The sequence below is a fragment of the Oryzias melastigma genome, linkage group LG18, assembly GCF_002922805.2.
Source record: "Oryzias melastigma strain HK-1 linkage group LG18, ASM292280v2, whole genome shotgun sequence".
Taxonomy (NCBI): domain Eukaryota; kingdom Metazoa; phylum Chordata; class Actinopteri; order Beloniformes; family Adrianichthyidae; genus Oryzias; species Oryzias melastigma.
Window position 1 is genome coordinate 24,495,931 of NC_050529.1, and position 18,597 is coordinate 24,514,527.

An 18,597-nucleotide genomic window follows, 5' to 3' on the forward strand; every position below is an offset into this window, starting at 1 on the left:
TGAAGACTGTTATTTTTTTACCTTCAAATTTCAGTCAGTAAAGTGTAATGTGCAGTTTCTTGTGGAGACCTCACATTTCTGACAGTTCAACAGAAATCGGGAGCAGCTGTTCAGTTACTCAGCATGAAAGTCTGAAGCAGGCAGCAGCATCACAGCCTGCAGGGTGGAAGATCCGGTTAGTCCTAGAGAACCGGATCAAACATCCGTTTGAAGAAAGTCTGCTGTCTGAAGTGGCAGATATTACACAGTGCAAACTTATAGTTCAAAAGGTTTTCACATGATTGTTCACCACTTTCATTTCCTGAAGCACATTTTTCTCAGATGGAGTCATGGAGGTTTGCTGGAGCATATCCCAGCTGCCTGTGGGGCAGGTAAGGCCTGGACCCCTGCAGAACGCTCTCCAAGTAGGTCACTGGGACACGTACAGTTTGTGCCGCCTTCCTAAGTCCTTTGCGCTCAATTTTCTGTGACAGAAAAAAGTTTTCAACTGATATGATGAAAAAGTGTGACATACTTTGTTCAAGAATGCAAAGAAACTCAGAGCAGCAGTTTGTTTCTTCAGGCTAAAGACATTTTGGAACGAGGACTTGTTTCCTCATATTGCTCTCATGGAGATTCTGGAGTGAGCAACTGTTTGTTTCTTTTCCTTTTGGCTGATTTCCAGGAGGTCTACATGCGTCAGAGCCTTTTTTTCTCCACTAACAACGCAGAAGGACACTTTGTTACGGATATGGCCTCTCTAGAGCTCCGGTGGTTTCAGACTGCACCCTGTGGTTTGACTTTCAATTTGCAGGGTTAAATTTCCTGAATGTGAGACACTCTCATGAGAGACCGAGAGTAACATAATGAGCAACAGAAGCCGAGCCTTTTAAATAATTAACACGATCAAAAGCTTTGTACAGAGCGCCTCAAAGGACATCAAAGTAGAAAAAAACAAAACAGATATGGTTAAACTAGCAAACAGTACAACTTGTTAAGTGACATGATATCAAGTGATGTCTGGTTTTAGGAAGAACTGACACTTCGGGACATTTTGCAATAGATACATTCTACATGAGATTTTCAACCAACATTGTTATCAGACATTACTTCAAAAATGTTGTCTCTGTGACTCTTTCTATTGTAACCTTCTGATTCTGGACTGTTGTTGGAGTCTAAATGTTGCACCAGCCAAACATCATAGACTTTGTTTTATCTAAATTCATAGTCAAGTTATTCTTTTCCATCCAGATTTTCTTTTGTCACAAACAAACGTGAGGGTGTTGTAAAGTTGCTGTTTGACCCTGTCATCAGCAAACAAGAGGAATTTCTGCTTTTGTACTATCGATCTAATTGAAGAAAAGTTTGAGGCCCATGAGTGACCCTTGAGGAACACCACAAACTATTTAAATATTCAACTTATTAGATTTTTTAGATTATCCCGTTGTTTGAAAAGCTTTCTATCTGACCTCAAACCCTAATCCCATTGACTGTGTCAAATTCAGTTCAATTCAATTTGATGTATATAGTACAATATCACAAAGCAATTGTCTCATTGGACTTACTTACATTGGACTACATACCAGTAATTGTACAAAAGCAGAGAGTCAGTCATAAAATATAAACAAAAGCTGACTGTTAAACTTAGATAAACAGACTAAGTTAAACTGGTTATCCCTATCCTTGAACCAGAGGTGGGTAAACTACGGCCCGCGGGGCAGATCCAGCCGGCCCCCATGTTTGGTCCAGCCCGGTGAACATTATAAGAGAGGCATGATTTTTTTTTTAATCAGTATGCCTCAGGCCACTTGGTGAAATAATCCATCGCAGTGAGAATGAAACGGTTCCCCTTTTCTTAGCGAGGAAATGGGCCTAGGACATCAATTCTCATTCTCTCCATGGGACAGCCTGCAGGAAACTGTTGAAGGGGAGCATGTGACTGACCCACTGGGCCCTTACGTGCTGTGCAGGAATCACACCTTCGGCAGAATTCCTCCACATCTCGACGACTCTGACCCCAGTAGAAGCCTTGTCTTAGCCTGCGGAGAGTTTTGGAGACCCCAAAGTGTCCGGAGCCAGGGGCCCCATGCATAGCTTGAAGAACAATGAGCCACAGGCTTTTTGGCACCACCACCTGCCAACTTATCTCACCTGCAGCTGGATCCTTCCAGCCCCTCTGCAAGATGCCATCACGCAGACAGAAAGAGTGGAACAGGGACCACAGACCTTTAGTTGTTCGAGAGAGCATGGAGATTTCCTCCCATGATGGCCTTCGCTGCTCCTCGACCCATGAGAGAACAGGCTTCACATCAGGGTCTACCTGCTGTTGACGCCGTCACTCTGCAGCATCCACAGTGGTGAGCATTGTGGCTCCTGTTGAGGGTTGAGTGCACAGTAAGGAGCACTGTACATCTATTTCAGCCACTCACTTTCCTGTGCATCTCTCTTCTCACAATAACAACAGTCCTGTGTGACACATGGCCGACAATCCGTCAGCGTTCTGGTGGAAGACCTCAATCCAGCGCGCCAGCTGGCCCTCTGGCTCCTGAAAAGACATCAGCCACTGTAGGGCAGCATGATCAGTCCTGAAAGTGAAACGAACCCCCCCTCACAGATAATATCTGGAGTGTCTAATGACACTAACAACAGCAAGGAGTTCCCTTCGGGTGGTGCAGTAGCATTGTTCAGGCTTGTTAAAAGTCCGGCTGTAGTACACAACCACTCTGTCTCCCTCGGGTGTTACCAGGGACAAGACTGCACCACAGCCCACATCGCTGGCATCTGTGTCTAGCAGAAAGGGTAAAGCAGGGTCAGGTGGAAATAGGACAGGTGCTTCAGTAGCTCAATGGCTTTGCCAGTCATCAGATACCCTGCAGGAATAATAAGATGGCCAAAAGAAGAGATACAGACCACGAATGTTAAGGCCCAAAAGCTCCTCACCATGCATGGAGGGTTCCATCCCAAATCCAGCATCCGGAGACTGTATACTAGCAGCAAGGAAGGAGGCCAAGAACTAGTGAGCGTGGAAGCCATTATCCAGCTTGAAACATCTGAGATACATGAATATGTCAAGCTCAAGGCCCCAACTGACAACATGCTTAGTGAATGTCTCAAACAATGGAGAGCAGAGGATGCTGGAGGACAGAACCTCATGGGAGGACAAGCCCCTGCATAGGATGTACCACCGAACAATAACTGAAGTGGCTGATATCAAGAGGTCCTGCCAATGGCTAGAGAGGGCTGGCCTGCAGGACAGCACAGGAGCTCTGATCCTGGCAGCACAGGAACAAGCCCTGAACACCAGAGAGATAAAGGCTCAGATCTACCACACCAGACAAGACCCAAGGTGTAGGCTGTTGAAAGAGGAAACAATCCAGCACATACCTGCAGGGTGGAAGATGCTGGCTGGGAAAGCAAACATGGAGAACCACAACCAAGTGTCTGGAGAAACATGTGTACTGAATATGGACTGGAGACCCCAAAGTCAAAATGGGAAACACCTCCGAAAGTGTTAGAGAATGAGAGAGCAAATATCCTGTGGGACTTCCAGATCCAGACGGACAGGATAATGGTGAACATGGGGTGATCAAGGATAGGAATGGTAATGTGGTGACAGGTGTCAGTGGTGTAATGGAAAGATGGAAAGAATACTTTGAAGAGTTGATGAATGAAGAGAATGAGAGAGAACAAAGAGTAGAAGAGGTGACGGTTGTGGAGCAGGAAGTAAGAAAGATTAGTAAAGGTGAAGTGAGAGGGGCTTTGAAGAGGATGAAGAGTGGAAAGGCTCTTGGTCCTGATGATATACCTGTGGAGGTATGGAAGTGTCTAGGAGAGATGGCAGTGGAGTTTTTGACCAGGTTGTTCAACAGGATCTTAGGTGGTGAGAAGATGCCTGAGGAATGGAGGAGAAGTGTGATGGTGCCCATTTTTAAGAATAAGGGAGATGTGCAGAGTTGTGGTAACTACAGAGGAATAAAGCTGATGAGCCATACAATGAAGGTGTGGGAAAGAGTAGTGGAAGCCAGACTAAGAGCAGAAGTGAACATTTGTGAGCAGCAGTATGGTTTCATGCCAAGAAAGAGCACTACAGATGCAACATTTGCTTTGAGGATGTTGATAGAGAAGTACAGAGAAGGTCAGAGAGAGCTCCACTGTGTCTTTGTAGATCTGGAGAAAGCTTATGACAGAGTGCCCAGAGAGGAACTATGGTATTGTATGAGGAAGTCTGGAGTGACAGAGAAGTATGTCCGAGCAGTGCAGGACATGTATGAGGGCTGTAAGACAGTGGTGAGGTGTGCTGTAGGGGTGACAGAGGAGTTCAAGGTGGAGGTGGGATTACATCAGGGATCAGCTCTGAGCCCCTTCCTGTTTGCAATGGTGATGGACAGACTGACGGATGAGGTTAGACAGGAATCACCATGGACTATGATGTTTGCAGATGATATTGTGATTTGTAGTGAGAGCAGGGAACAGGTGGAGGTGGAGTTAGAGAGGTGGAGGTTTGCCCTGGAAAGGAGAGGAATGAAGGTTAGCCGCAGTAAGACAGAGTACATGTGTGTGAATGAGAGGAACCAGAGTGGAAGAGTGAGGTTACAGGGAGAAGAGATAAAGAAGGTGGAGGAGTTTAAGTATTTAGGGTCAACAGTACAGAGTAATGGAGAGTGTGGAAAAGAAGTGAAGAGGAGAGTGCAAGCAGGTTGGAATGGGTGGAGAAAAGTGTCAGGTGTGATGTGTGACAGAAGAGTTTCAGCACAAATGAAAGGAAAGGTGTACAAGACTGTGGTGAGACCAGCCATGTTGTTTGGACTAGAAACAGTGGGACTGAAGAAAAGACAGGAAGCAGAGCTGGAGGTAGCAGAGATGAAGATGCTGAGGTTCTCTTTGGGAGTGACCAGGATGGATAGGATCAGGAATGAATACATCAGAGGGACAGCACATGTTAGAGCACGAGTCCCCAAACTACGGCCCACCCCTGCATTTGGACCGTCCCTCAAAAACTTTCACGGGTTTCATCTTCACGAGTTAGTTTAATAACGCAAATCCCCCAATAACCGAGAGAATAAGTTTCAATTTCTCCAGCTGCTCGTTTTTTTATCAAGTTGTGTCAAGAATCTCATATTTTATAATTTTTTCTTCAAGTCCTACATGTCATCAATACCACCAGTGCAGAGATCATGAACGCAGAGCTGTGCGCTGACGCACGTGTTCAAAGCTCGTTACCGTGTTCGCCCACGAGGGAGAGTCAGAGCAGAGCAAGTGTAACGACGACAACTGACATCAACACAAAAACTTTAAAAATGAGTAACATAAATATGAAAGGATTTTATTGTTACTGATAATAAGAAGATAGAATTTTGAATCTGCAAGAAAAGAATTTCTAACAGAACCGACTCCAGAACCGACCTGTGTAAACATGAGAACAACCTTCTCCAGAACAGATCAGATACTGACAAGAAACCAGATCAGATTCACAAAGATGAGATATCTGCTTTTTCTAAATGCCTTTATCATGATTTACAAACCTGATTAATTTTTTTCTTTTCATTTTGCACATTAAAATTAGTTTTTGCGTTGTGGTTGTTGTGTTTTGTGTTGTTTCACTTTAAAAGTTGAATAGTATTTTTTTTTTTTATTATGTATTTTGTACATTTTATCTGGGAGGAAAATAAACACAATTGAACATAATAATAGCATATTTTACACTTGTAAATATAAAAAGATTTTTTTTACATCAGTCATTCATTTTCTGCACAAGTTTATAGTTATTGATAAGTTGAATAAAACAACAAAACGACCTAAAGAGCCAAAAGATCCAGACGGTTATAAGATCTCTGTGTTAGGAGCTGCAGTTCTCTGACGTTTAAAAAGAACCTCGAAAGGAGAGGATTCTCTATTTACTGGTTTAATTTTTGGACTGTTTTAGATTCATTTTCTCTGTGAAAATGGATGCAGTGAATGAAGACATGAAGGTGGCTGGTGTTAGAGGAGATAATGCTGAAGACAGGCTTAGACGGAGCAAACTGATTCGCTGTGGCGACCCCTGCTGTGTCAGGATTATGCACTGGTCAGTAATGTCCAGATCTTTCAAACCTTACAAATTTATTTGATCTTTAATGGCAATGAGACAGAACAGAGTTTGTATTTATCTCCTCACAGTCTCTAAATGCTACTGAAGTGGATACACAATCCAAAATGGGTATTTTATAAATACATTTTCAAAAGATAACTTAACACACACATTTTAACATGATGTTATTGTCTAATGATGCTGTTTGGCTTTCTTTGGATATGTTTCCTGGACGAGTTGTCCTTCTTACTCCTGCTGCTCAGGCCACCTCGCTGCAGCCTGTATGTCTTCCTGGCTTGGACTCGCTCCTTCTCCAGAACTTCTGTGTCATCCAGGATTTCCAGGCTTGGGATCTGACTGATCACATACTGTCTGAAAGGGACAATGCAATGATGAACATGGACTGAGGCAGTCTTCTAACAGTCAGCTCAGATCAGAGCTAGACCTCTAGATCACGCAGGATGCCGACTGGCTCAGAACTTCCAGCAGATACGCTGAGGAGCACCAAACTGTGCTCTGAGCCATACAATTGAACCCGCTGGAGGAGCAACTGATCAAGTACATTTTGATTTCATTTCTTTGCTGATGTGAAAAGAGAAGTGAGAAAGTTGAAGAAGAGAATGGTGGGGTGGGGGGCAGCAGTATCTCAACCCTCTTGAGTCAACGTTCACACCTGCAGGGACTGTTTCAATGCAGTACCGTTCTCACCTGTAGTCGATGTGCTGTGTCAGGCTCCCTCCGTTAAAATAACTGGGTGCTGCCTCGTTGTTCATCATGCTGAGGATCCTTCAACCATGAAAGGCAAAAATCCAGAGGAATTATAGGATGGACAGCTCGGCTTCGTGATGCAACTGCAGCTTGAAACTATGGACTCACCTGATGCTCGGAAACTTTCTCCTGATCTCCTCCACAAACAGAGGCAGGTTGTTGATCTTGTTCTTGTTGATGCACACGGTGGTGACACTTGGCATGTATGGGAACTTGACGTGAGAGGTGTAGTTATTGGAGTCCAGAATGAGAGTGCTGAGCTTTTCCAGCCGCCCCAGCAGAGCCGGGTTCCAGTAAGGACTGAATGAAGGAAAACAGACGGAACCAGAACTGCTGAGCCAAGCCCACAAACACCTGAGGAAACGGGACAAGCACGACTTCCAGTCCTACCAGACATATTGGGGATCATTAGATGGACTTTCATGACAACTGAGTGAATTGTAAAATAACACATAACATTACACACTTTTCCCAAAACCACCTGACAGGCAAACACCATTAAACAGGAATGTGGGATAGCACGTTTGAAAATGTAAAGAGGCAGGGACAAAACATGAGCAGGGACTCACAAAGTCCATGATAAATCCATCAGTTTATTATTTAAAAGCAACCAAAGTCCTGGAAGAAACAATTAAATACAAAAAAGAAACATAAAATCACAATAAATAAAGAAAATCACACGTATATTTCTGCCCGGGTCAGAAGATATGTGAGAAATAGGTCAGAGGTTTTTCCATCAGAGACACTTTTCTAACCAAAGACTGTCCAACATCAGGTCCAGATAAGTCTTTCAAAAATACATACAAGACAAAAACATATTTTATTGTTGAAAGTGGGACCATCCTTTAAATCCTGCTCATGTTGTCCATGTTACTTGTGCTGCCTGTGCATGACTGCCATGGTGGGACACTCAGCGTGCAGCAGGTGGCGGTATGGGCTCATTTCTTGGGCACCATGACGGGAAAGTTGATAAGCTTGCATTCCTGATAATAATAAATAAATCCAATTTAACTAAAGGCTACACTGTTGCTTTAATTTACGGTATGGCTTACAGTGAGCTGTTGTAACTGAAGGTTGCACAACTGTGTAACTGTCCTCTCCAGTGGCTCTCTGAAGCATGTTCTGGTCACCACCAGCAAACAAGCCAAACAAACGGAACTTTGGCCTCTGATGTTTCTTCATTTATAACTTTGAGAATGACAGTAAAGAAGGAGGTCATCACTGCTGTCAAACTGTGTCCGACTAAAACTACTGAAAGATTTTCAAAGCTATCCTGTTATTCAGTGTGTGTAGGTCATTTTGTAAACCTCTTTGGAAGAACACACATTTGTGTTCAGTCACTTCAACATCAACGGCCTGGAGATTTCCTGCAGCTTCATTCTCCTCATGCTCCCACAGAGGAGACTCATGGATGCTGGGATGTTGTGTTGTTTTTTTCACTGGGACATTTTTCATGAGTTTTCACGCCAATTTGAGCAGTCACTTTGTTTTATGGAGAATTTTGAAGCTGCATCTAGAATGAAGTGAACTATTTATGCAGTGTTGAAAATACTTCAGCTTTTGTGTAACCACTCTGTGGTGTTATGCAATGTCCTCCACCTAATCTTGTTTCCTATTTTCCAGAGCTTTTGTGAACTTTCTGAATATTTTTTTAGGCAAAAGTCATAATTTCCACTGGAGTTGCTGAAAATGTGTGAATCAGAACAGTAAATCTGACATTCTTTAAGGACACACTTATGCTTGTAAACGATCACAAATCCACTTTGAGCTTGAATAACCGTTGAAGCTGCTCAACAGCCGCTGGTTTGAACTCTTTCAGCAGCACAAGCCATAAGCTGTGTTCAGTTCACATGGCAAACAGTGAAAGGATACTCATCCAGAAGATTGTAACTCAGGTCCAGCACCTGCAGGGCTTCTCCCTGGGCCAGAATGGCATCATATGGAATCTCAGTGAGGCCCTGATATGCAAAAGAAAGCCAGTGAAAGCCCACAGGTAGTTGACTGTGTTGGCTTTGGGTACAAGGGTCCATCAGCAGAATCCCCGCTCCTCCTTGTCTTCACGTGGGAGGATAAAGGTTAGTTCATGACCCTGGAAATGCAACAAAACAGCGGATGGCCGACAGACATTCATGAAAGCAACTCACTGTTGTGGAAGAGCTACAAACGTGTTTGACCTAAATGTTGACTCCTCTGTTAAAGATGGACAGTTGATCATTTGGCTCAGAATGTAACTGATCATGTTTCTTTCAATGACTTACTTACAGTGGAGCAGAAACAGTGTTTAGTCAGCCACTAATTGTGCTAGTTGTATGGGGTCAAATCAGAACCCGCTTAAAGTGAACGAAATAACATGGATTGTAAATTTGAAAAAAAAGGAGAAAATTTGAGAGTAGTTTTTAACTTGAAAATACTTGAAAGAATTACTGAAAATTTGAAAAAATAAAACTGAAAATTTGAAAATATAATATCGAAAACTTAAAAAAAAAATCTAGAAAGTTTGGGAGCAAAAAATGTAAATTTGAAACTTGAAGAAAAAAAAACTAAAAATGTAACAAATTTTAAAAAATGTGTAGTTTCAACTTTCCTTTTTTTCGTTTTTTATTCTTTGCTTTCAGCTCTTTGTTTTCAGTTTCAATTCAGATTTTCCAGTCTTGGCTGTTGAGCTGATCCTAATTTTACATGTGGGCGGGGCTTTGAGTTCATAAGTTACCTAGACATGTTTCCCATTGGGTGACAGGGAGGACTCACTACACATTCTCTACACCTTTCTCAGACACATGAACATTTTCACAGGATTCTCTCATTTTTTACTCTCACTAGATGAAGATGTTTATGGAACGCTGCCAAGCTGCACGTCTGCATGAAAAACAGCACGGATTGATTGACAAGATCCACAGCAAAGTTACGTTGAAAAAAATCCTCCAAACAGCGAAACCACGAAAGCTGCACCGCGATATTAGCGAGGACAAACTGCACAGATACTGCTCTCTGGAAGTTTGATCAGAGTGGAGTGACGCAGGCAGTGACATAAACAGACGACGTTCTGCAGCAGACGTCACATCACCATTACCTCGTAGGGATCATGGGAAACACGTTCTGGTAGCTAATGAGCTCAAAGCCCCGCCCCCATGTATAAATAGGATGAGCTCAGCAGCTGTAAACAGTGTTCATCTGTCAGCTTTGCTGTTCTAAACGTGAACACCGGAAGTAACTATTTAGTTTGGTCCTGTCTCCATTTTGACTGACTCCTCTGTAAAGAGGGTGTGTTGACACTGAAAACAGAAAAGCTGAAAGCAAAAAGGGAGCTACGAAAAAAAGGAAAAGTTGAAGGAAAGATAAACTTTTTCTAATTGGGAACACTTTTTTTTTTCAAGTTTCAATTTTTTTTATTTTCAATGTTTCTTTCAAGTTTTCAATATTATTTTTTCAAATGTTCATTTTATTCAAATTTTCAATAATTCCTTCAAGTTTTCAATATGTATTTTTGAGTTTAACACTGCTTTCAATTTTTTTTTTTTTCTCAAATTGTCAATCTGTTTTGTCGTTCAATTTAAGCTGATCCTGATTTTAGTTATCCTGTTTAAAAAAATGAAAGAGCTCTGTACTTCTCATCATAGATACACTTCAATGGTGAGAGACAAAATGGAGAAAGAATCCACCAAATCACATTGTAGGATTTGAATGAAGAACGGATACATTCATCTGTAAAATGACCGCTTAGTCTCCTACCATAAACTGTATATAAAATAACAGTCTATATAAATTTACAGCCTATGTCTCTTACTAACAAAGCCTTCTGTCCCTCATGGACCTGTAGGCTAATTTCTTCTTTAAGACGCCCCTCTATTGTTGGGCGCCATCTGCTGGAGGGGGAGCTGAATTGCAATGATTAAGCTACATGTTGTTTTTTTAAACTCATTTCATTTTAACAAATTTCGGGTATAATGTAAAAGGTACTTTTTCTTTTTTTACTTTAGGGGAGAGGCAGGGTCAGCCCCCCCCCCCTCCTCCCCTGCCAAAATGTGAGGACCTGCACAGTTAGTGTCTGAGTGAATACTTTTGCCTTATTTTATTTCCCAAGAACTGATGTTTGAACTTAGCCAGCAAGATGTTTCTAAAGTGTTTGTGTCTTCTAGCTTGAATCTTTTGTTCACCATCATATATTCTGATACTGTCAGAGCTCCAAAAATGACAAACATTCTGATCTATTTGTGTGTCTTTAAATGTCTAGAATAAAAAAAAAGTTAATTTGATCAAAGAGAGTCTTTGGTAGATAATTTTCCAAAAGAGTGGTATGGAAGCAACCTGAGAGGATGATAAGATGATCTCAGACGGACCTCTCCCTTCATCAAAAGGAAAGGAATACAATAATAACGGTCACTTAAAATGATCAAAAGAATAGATCAGAACGTTTGGTGGAAATCAGCACACAGAAAATGTAAGCAGTGTTTTTGTTCTTTGATTTGCTGTAACTTGATAAGCTGCTTTTCTCCTTCACAGTTTGCTGGAATTATTGTGTTAATGATAGAAAAGTTACAGGATATTAAAGATTTGGTGTTTAACGATGTCTCAGGTGTTAGAGGGTTAAGGTTCTTACCTTAAGCAGGCTGCAAACTAATATGAAAGAAAATAATTGAGGTGCAAAGATCATCTCTGACTTCACAACTTCCTGTTTGTAAAACTCAGCTTTAAACCTGCTAGAATCATAGCCGACATGCTTTTTTAAGTCCGTTTTACTCACTCATCTGAAGAGGATCCACTATTTCTGTCACTGCAGACAAATGCCTGAGAACTGCTCCGAGTCCACATAAAAGAGCCTCTTTCATCAACCAGCAGAGGATCACATGATGGGAATAATCACATTGCTCAGAGGCCCTGATGGGAACCAAGCAAACTGTGTGTTTAATGGTAAAACTATTTGACTCCTGCAGACCAGGAACTCTTCTTGAGTATTCTGTTGGATGATGTCAAAAGTTGTTTCTGCACATATTTCCTGGAAGTTTTATGAAGATTGAAACTCCAGATAATCCTGCTGCAAACAGTTTTGTCTGATTATTTGCTTGGATTGTGTGCCTCTTGTGTTAGTCCCACATTCGTTTGTGCAGCGCTAACCCTAACCCTCACATTGATGAGTTGTTGTTCGGACAGAAGTACACATGAGCCTGATTAATATTGGTTTGTTTAGACATCATGGATGTGCAGAGAAAAATACATTTGTCTTGCACTGGTGTGATGACTGGGAAACCCCGTAGTTTAGCTGGGAGCACTGATGAGGACATTCTTTGTGCAGAAAGGAAATGTTCAATGGGAGGAGTGACGGAAACTGAAGGACAGAATAGACACAGACGCACATCTGCGTCTAGCCAGCGTCCTGGTGGACGGTGTAGCATGCTAGCAAGCTGCGCTGTAGCAAGCTCCGTTGTAGTTGGAGCCTGGCGGTGTCCATGTCTCAGTGGTGCAGATTCTGGTCCTTACTCCCTAGAACTGGACCTCTTCAAAAACTGCATCAGTGATTGAGCCTGGCCGGTGCTTGTTTACAACACGAGACCCCGCTTCTATTGGACGTCCCTCTCCTGGGTTAGGGAGAGGTAACCCAGAGAGCTCTACTGTATTGAGCTAGGAAGCTCCACTGTAGCGAGTTAGCGAGTTCTGCTGTATTGAGCTTGCGAGCTCTGCTACAGCAAGTTCTGTTGGACTGAGCAAGTGAGCACTGCTATAGCGGGCTCTGCTGTAGCGAGCTAGCGGGCTCAGCTGTCCACCGGGAGGCTGGCTAGCATAATAAGTCAACCCACTGAGTGTTCACTTAAGTCGATGTGGACAAACACAGGTGACTGTGGACAAACCCGATCAGGGCCACATTTTCTGCTCACTTTGAAACCACATGAGGCCCACATGGCCTTGCTGGCTGGATAAAGTCTGTTTTTGACTCCAAATATTTTTGTGGAACAAAGAAAAAAGCACAACCTCCACAATTCCCAATGACTACAGTCACATCAGTGAGACGTTTTATTATTTTCTCTTCAGCAGGGTGATAACAAACAGGAACTCAATACTACAGAATGCAATACTTTCATATATAAAATGATAAAGCACAAAGAAATGTAATAATATATACATATAAGTCAGAGATAAATAAAATGTTCACATTTGGTTTTATATTATCATGTGTCTTAATAGAAATCAGTTCATTTGGCTGAGAGGTTTCATCAACCATCAAGCCTCAGTGAGTTCAAATGAGTGGCTTATATAAATAAAAACACTTTCAGAGGTAATCAGAGTAAATAGCATGTAAACAACTTACAGCTGAGATCCAATGAGATTAGAGAAAAACAAGAAAAAACAGTTCAGTCCAATCCTTCTTATAAGCTGATTTAAGGAGACTGGTTGGAGTTCTGGCTCTTCTCAGGTCTTTATGGAGCACACGAAGCGGTGGCCTCTGCCGCTCCTGCACTCCCGCATTTGCCACTTTGCTCTTCTGTGGACCAAAACGCACCTTTTGCTTGCCCTGCCTTTGGACCGCGGGGGCATCTTTTTCCAGTTGGTGTAACTGACCGGGTCACTGGCCACCCACTCCCACCGTCCTCTGCCCTCCAAGTCATTCAGACCTTCAAGTTACAGCAGAAAGGTGGAGTTCATTTGTGCTGATGATTAACCACGATTTACCATGATCAAATGAGCGAAGACGCTTTTCACATTTATTATTAACATCCGGGATTATCCAGAGCACTTCCAAAAGCACAGTCCCCTCCATTAACCCTTTAACACCAGAGCTCCAGTGTTCTTCCATTTACTGGAATATTTCAACCATTAACATGGTTATTCCAGTAGTGAAGCAGAACAGTGGCTTATCGTGTTAACGGCTGAAATGTTACCGTATGTTAGAGATTTTGTGTTTGAGCGTCACCGTCAACACCTCAAGTGTTAAAGGGTTAATTAGGAGTTCATTTTAAAGGATAAGTGCACTGAGATGCTGAAGCGTCCCATCACGTCAAGTCTTTTCCAGATTTTTCGATCATCCATCCATCCTTCCATTCTCTGAAACTGCTTCATCTGCAGTGGAGGTCACAAGGTCCTGAGGCCTATCTCAGCCACTGTCTGATGAAGGTGGGGTTTGGTGTGAATGCTTCACCGGTCCGTCACTGGACCTCACAACAGCACACTCACATTCACACATTATTAAGAATTTATAGTCACCAATTAACCTATGAAAAAAACAATTTGACAGTGGGTGGAAGCTGGACAACACATGAACAAGAAGAACATGTAAGTCTTAATCCCCTTACACACATATATATATATATATATAAATTTAATTTGCACTAAACTTCTTTTTTAAAATTGTCTTGAAACTAGAACACCCACCAATCCAAAACGGCTTCCTTCCACTGAAGTTCCACAGAAAGTCCATGTTAGCTTTGGAGAGAACACTAGTCAGAGTTCCTTTATATCTAAAATCAAAATGAAGGAAAATAAAACAGTTATCTTTTGAAAAGATGCCTGACAGACAGAGTTTGATGAACTTTACTTTTCTCTGCACGCCCTGTTAGCTGCGCTCCATGTGACCTTGTGCTCAGTACTGAGGATGTAGCAGTAGCCGCTGTGAAAGCTCCACCCCTTTGGACACATCTGAGCTTTCAGCATCTGCGGAGAAGTGGACAGGAGTGGGATTTTGGCTTCACATGTATTCTGGAGGTTTGAATCTCGTGGCGCTGACCTGCTGTGTTGGTGTCCAGGGCTTCCAGGACACGCCGTTGCAGTGAAAGAGCTGACTGATGGTGTGGTTGTAATGCAGGAGCCCCGTCAGCTCAGGCGCACAGGGCTTGGGGACAGAGCTGTCCGATGGCATCTGTGGGTCAGAACCATTCAGATCTGTGCAGTCAGTGGCAGTTACAAGCTGTGGGTGCATTGCAGGAGAACAGGAGAGCAGCGGAACAGAAAACACAACGGATTCTCACTGTCTTTCCCTCTTTGCCACCTTATTGAATTTCCTGTTTTATTTTTCAGATCTCTGCTTTTATAATTAAGATTTGCTCCACCATTAACCACTGCCTTCATGTCAGGATTTGAATTCCTTGTAAATTGAGCTACTCCTGTGATACATTTTCAGCTGATTCAAAGAATGTCCTTTATTTTATTAAATGGTTATGCTGCCTGTTTCTGTTAGGTAAGATATGGTGTGAGTATTTTGAGTTTTTTTATACAACTGAGAAAACTGTTTTAGGTCTTCTTGCTTTGAGTCTATTTTGCTTCTAATTTTATTTGAATGAAGGTAAATGAAAAAGAAAAAAAGTGGAGCAAATGTCTGCGTCGTTCTTCCTCCTTTGGAAAAAGCAGTTTTAACCCTTTAACCCCTGACCCCTGTCGCTGGTGACGTTTAAACACAACATCTTTTATGTACTGTAACTTTTCAGTCATTAACACAATAATTCCAGTGAATTTTGAGCCGCTTTTCTCCTTCAGAATCTACTGGAATTACTGGAGTTAAATCAAAGAACATAAAGACTGGAGCTCTGGTGTTAAAGGGTTAAACTGACTTGGCCACACCTCAGCACAGCTACTACCTTCAGGACTGATGAGGTTTACGGTTTTCAGATGGTTCGATCCACCTTGACAGTCACTTTAAAATATTTAACTGCACTTTGGTATTCTGGTTTTAAACTTAAACAGGCCAAAAGTACAATTTGTCATTGTTTAGTAAAAATGCTTACAGGTTATTTCAACCAGAAAACAAAGATAAAATATTTAAAAAAACACTAATGAGAACAATAAAAAGATCCTAGTGTTGTTTTCTGTTTCTCAGGAACTATACTAGACACTTCCAGTATTATTGAGAAAAACAAGAAAATATCCAGGATTGTTTGACTTAGACATGAGAATAACCTCTGCAGGGAAACGTCTTCACTCTGCTGGCTTTCAGATGACATCTCTCAGAAAGAACTTCCACTCACTTGTTCCCCGGAAAGTTGAGAATGTTTTCTTGATTTTGGGATGTGCCGTGTTGAGTCAGACTTCTCAACAGGTGTCCTCTGCTGCTCCCCCCTGCTAACCACCTGAATATGCGCCTTCCTGCCCCTCCTGGATGGAGATGTCTCATCTTCCACTTGCATCTGCACCATCCCATGATACTGGAGGTAATACAATGAGAAAATAAAGGGATTTTCAGTTACAGAAAAGTGACATCAAACTCGACTTGATTTTAATTCATAATCATTATTATTATTGCATCTAACGTGACGTGTGTGTACTGTTTACACTACTGCAAATGTGTCTATATACAGAGAGGCAAATAAGAATGTAAACATTCTGTGATTGTGTGAGTTCTCCCATTCAGAAATCATGGAGGGTCTGAGATCTTCCTCTTAGGTCCATGACCACTATGAGAGACCTAATCTAAAACAAATCTGGAAATCACATAGTATGATTTTAAAATAATGTATTTGTATGCAACTGCTGCAAATTAATATTTGAACAGCTGTCTATCAGCTAGAATTCTGACCCTCAAAGACCTATTAGTCCACCTTAAATAGTCCAGCTCCACTACAACTATTATCCTAAATTGGAAACATCTGTTTGTTATGAAGACACCATGCCATCAGTAAGACTCCAACTACTGGCCAAGGTCAAAGAGCTGTCCTAAGACACTATAGACTAAACTGTAGATCTCCACATGCGGGAAAGGGCTATGAGGCAATATCAAGCAGCTTGGAGCACTGTTGGAGCAGTTCTTAGAAAATGGAAGAAGATAAACATGACTGTCCATCTCCCTCATTGTGGGGCTCCATGACAGATCTCACCTTGTGGGGTCTCAGTGATCCTAAGAAAGGTGACAAATCAGCCCAGAACTACGCGGGAGGAGCTGGTCAGTGACCTGAAAAGAGTTGGGACCGCCGTTTCCATGGTTACTATTCACTAAGACGTCATGGTTTGAAATCATGCTTGGTGCAGAACGTTCCCCTGCTTAAACCAGCACATATCCAGACCCGCCTAAGTTTGACAATGACCATGTGGATGATCCAGAGGATCATGGGAGAAAATCATGGGATCAGATTAGGTCAAAATAGAACGTTTTGGTCTTAATTCCACTCTCAGTGTTTAGAGTAAGAAGAATGATGAGGTCCATCCCAAGAACACCATTACTGCTGTGAAGCATGGGGGTGGTAGCATCATGCTATGGGGTGTTTTTCTGTACATGGGACAGTACGACTGCACTGTATCAAGGAGAGGATGACTGAGGATTTTGGGGAATAATCTCCTTCAGTCAGAACATTGAAGATGGGTTAAGATAGGATGTTCCAACATGACAGTGAAGCACACAGCCGAGGAGTGGTTCTGTCAGAAGCAGATCAGGGTTCTGGAGTGGTCTAGCCAGTCTCCTGATCTAAACCTAATAGAAAATCTTTGTAGAAGCTCAAACTCTGTTTCTCATCAACAGCCCAGAAACCTGACTGATCTAGAGAAGATCTGTGTGGAGGAGTGGGCCAGAATCCCTATTTCAGTGCAAACCTGGTGAAAAACTACAGGAAACGTCTGATCTGTGGAATCTCAACCTAAGACTACAGTACCAAATATCAACGTTGATTTTCTCAGGTGTTCAGATACCTATTAGCAGCAGTAGAACACAAATACATTGTTTTAAAACATCCTATCATTGCAGGATGTTTTCCATATTTTTTATAGTATATCTCTCACAGTGGACACACACCTAAGATGAAAATCTCAGACCCTCCATGATTTCTGAGCAATATCAAAGATGTTCAAATACATATTTACCTCTCTGTTTGATTAATGACACTATCAAGAAGATGGAATAGTCATCTTCAATCAACTTCATTACTTTTGTTTCTTTATCTTCTATCTAGACAATGTGTTACTTGAAATCTGAAATGGGTTGGATATATCAGCATTTTGTATTTTTTTGTATGTTAGGATTCCATTATTTTTCATGCCTAAATTAAATGAATTGGAGCAACATACAGTGTAAATGACATCAGTTCCATTGTGAAATACTGAGGAGGGCCCAATCTGCAAATCAAAACAAGAGATGTAAGAACCATTTAAAACGGATGATCCAAAGTCAAGAAAAAAAACACTTACAGATCTGGGATTGTCCTCAACTCGAAGCCTCTTGTTGTGGGGAACCGTTTTTGGTCTTGAGATGCTGTCTCCTCGGGCCCAAACGACAGATTCTGTACCCAGAGGAAGCTTCTCCAGCTGGATGGAGCCATGCTCAGGATACTTGTCTGATTTAATTTCTTCTCCTCCGATGAGAGGAGAATCCTGGTTCAGGCGGCACTCGTCTGAAAGGGTTTGAGTTTAGGTGTCAGCTCTTTGGAACTACAAAAATATAGCCTCATATAATTCAGTGACATGCCTGTCAATTACAGGCTGGCGAGCTATCCAGGGTGAACCTCGCCTTCATAAAACAGGAGCCTGGCCAGGCTCCAGCAACCCCGTGACCCCGAGAGGGATAAGAAAATGGATTCCTGGCAATCAAACCTGCTAGTTTCTCCTTCTACAGGTGCTCTTGTATTAAGAAACATTGATCTGTTAGAAGAGCAGCACATCCTGTAAATGAAAAACACTGGTTCTGAAGTTTCTTATAGTCAAAGTCACAATTGAAAATGCTATCCCTGGAGAAATGACAAGAATGGAAGTGTGTGAAAGAAAGATGATCCTGAACTGTTAGCAGAGGTTTGCATGTAGCAGGAACACGGATCCAGAACTGATTCTGAGACAAGACGACATGGAGAATTGAGCAGTTCAGGGTCCAACAACAATAGTTA

The 18,597-nt window shown here is 42.1% G+C and overlaps 2 protein-coding genes across 2 annotated transcripts in view; both read right to left on the reverse strand.

Moving 5' to 3' along the window:
* Positions 1-5,598: 5,598 nt before the first annotated feature.
* Positions 5,599-9,213, reverse strand: LOC112156202 (leucine-rich melanocyte differentiation-associated protein). Its single transcript, XM_024288410.2, has 4 exons — positions 8,687-9,213; positions 6,923-7,114; positions 6,755-6,832; positions 5,599-6,418 (listed from the first exon to the last, which is right to left on the reverse strand). Exons 1-4 carry the CDS (start codon positions 8,842-8,844, stop codon positions 6,232-6,234), a joined length of 615 nt encoding a protein of 204 aa, XP_024144178.1. The 5' UTR covers positions 8,845-9,213; the 3' UTR covers positions 5,599-6,231.
* A 3,584-nt stretch (positions 9,214-12,797) lies between these two features.
* Positions 12,798-18,597, reverse strand: part of frem1a (Fras1 related extracellular matrix 1a) — a 35,815-nt gene continuing 30,015 nt past the window's right edge. The window contains exons 31-37 of the mRNA XM_024288470.2: positions 17,909-18,111; positions 17,789-17,836; positions 15,763-15,939; positions 14,529-14,660; positions 14,340-14,455; positions 14,177-14,262; positions 12,798-13,419 (exon numbers count right to left, since the gene is read on the reverse strand). Coding sequence (XP_024144238.1) covers positions 13,217-13,419; positions 14,177-14,262; positions 14,340-14,455; positions 14,529-14,660; positions 15,763-15,939; positions 17,789-17,836; positions 17,909-18,111 — 965 coding nt within the window. The 3' untranslated portion in view covers positions 12,798-13,216. The remainder of the gene's footprint in view (positions 13,420-14,176; positions 14,263-14,339; positions 14,456-14,528; positions 14,661-15,762; positions 15,940-17,788; positions 17,837-17,908; positions 18,112-18,597) is intronic.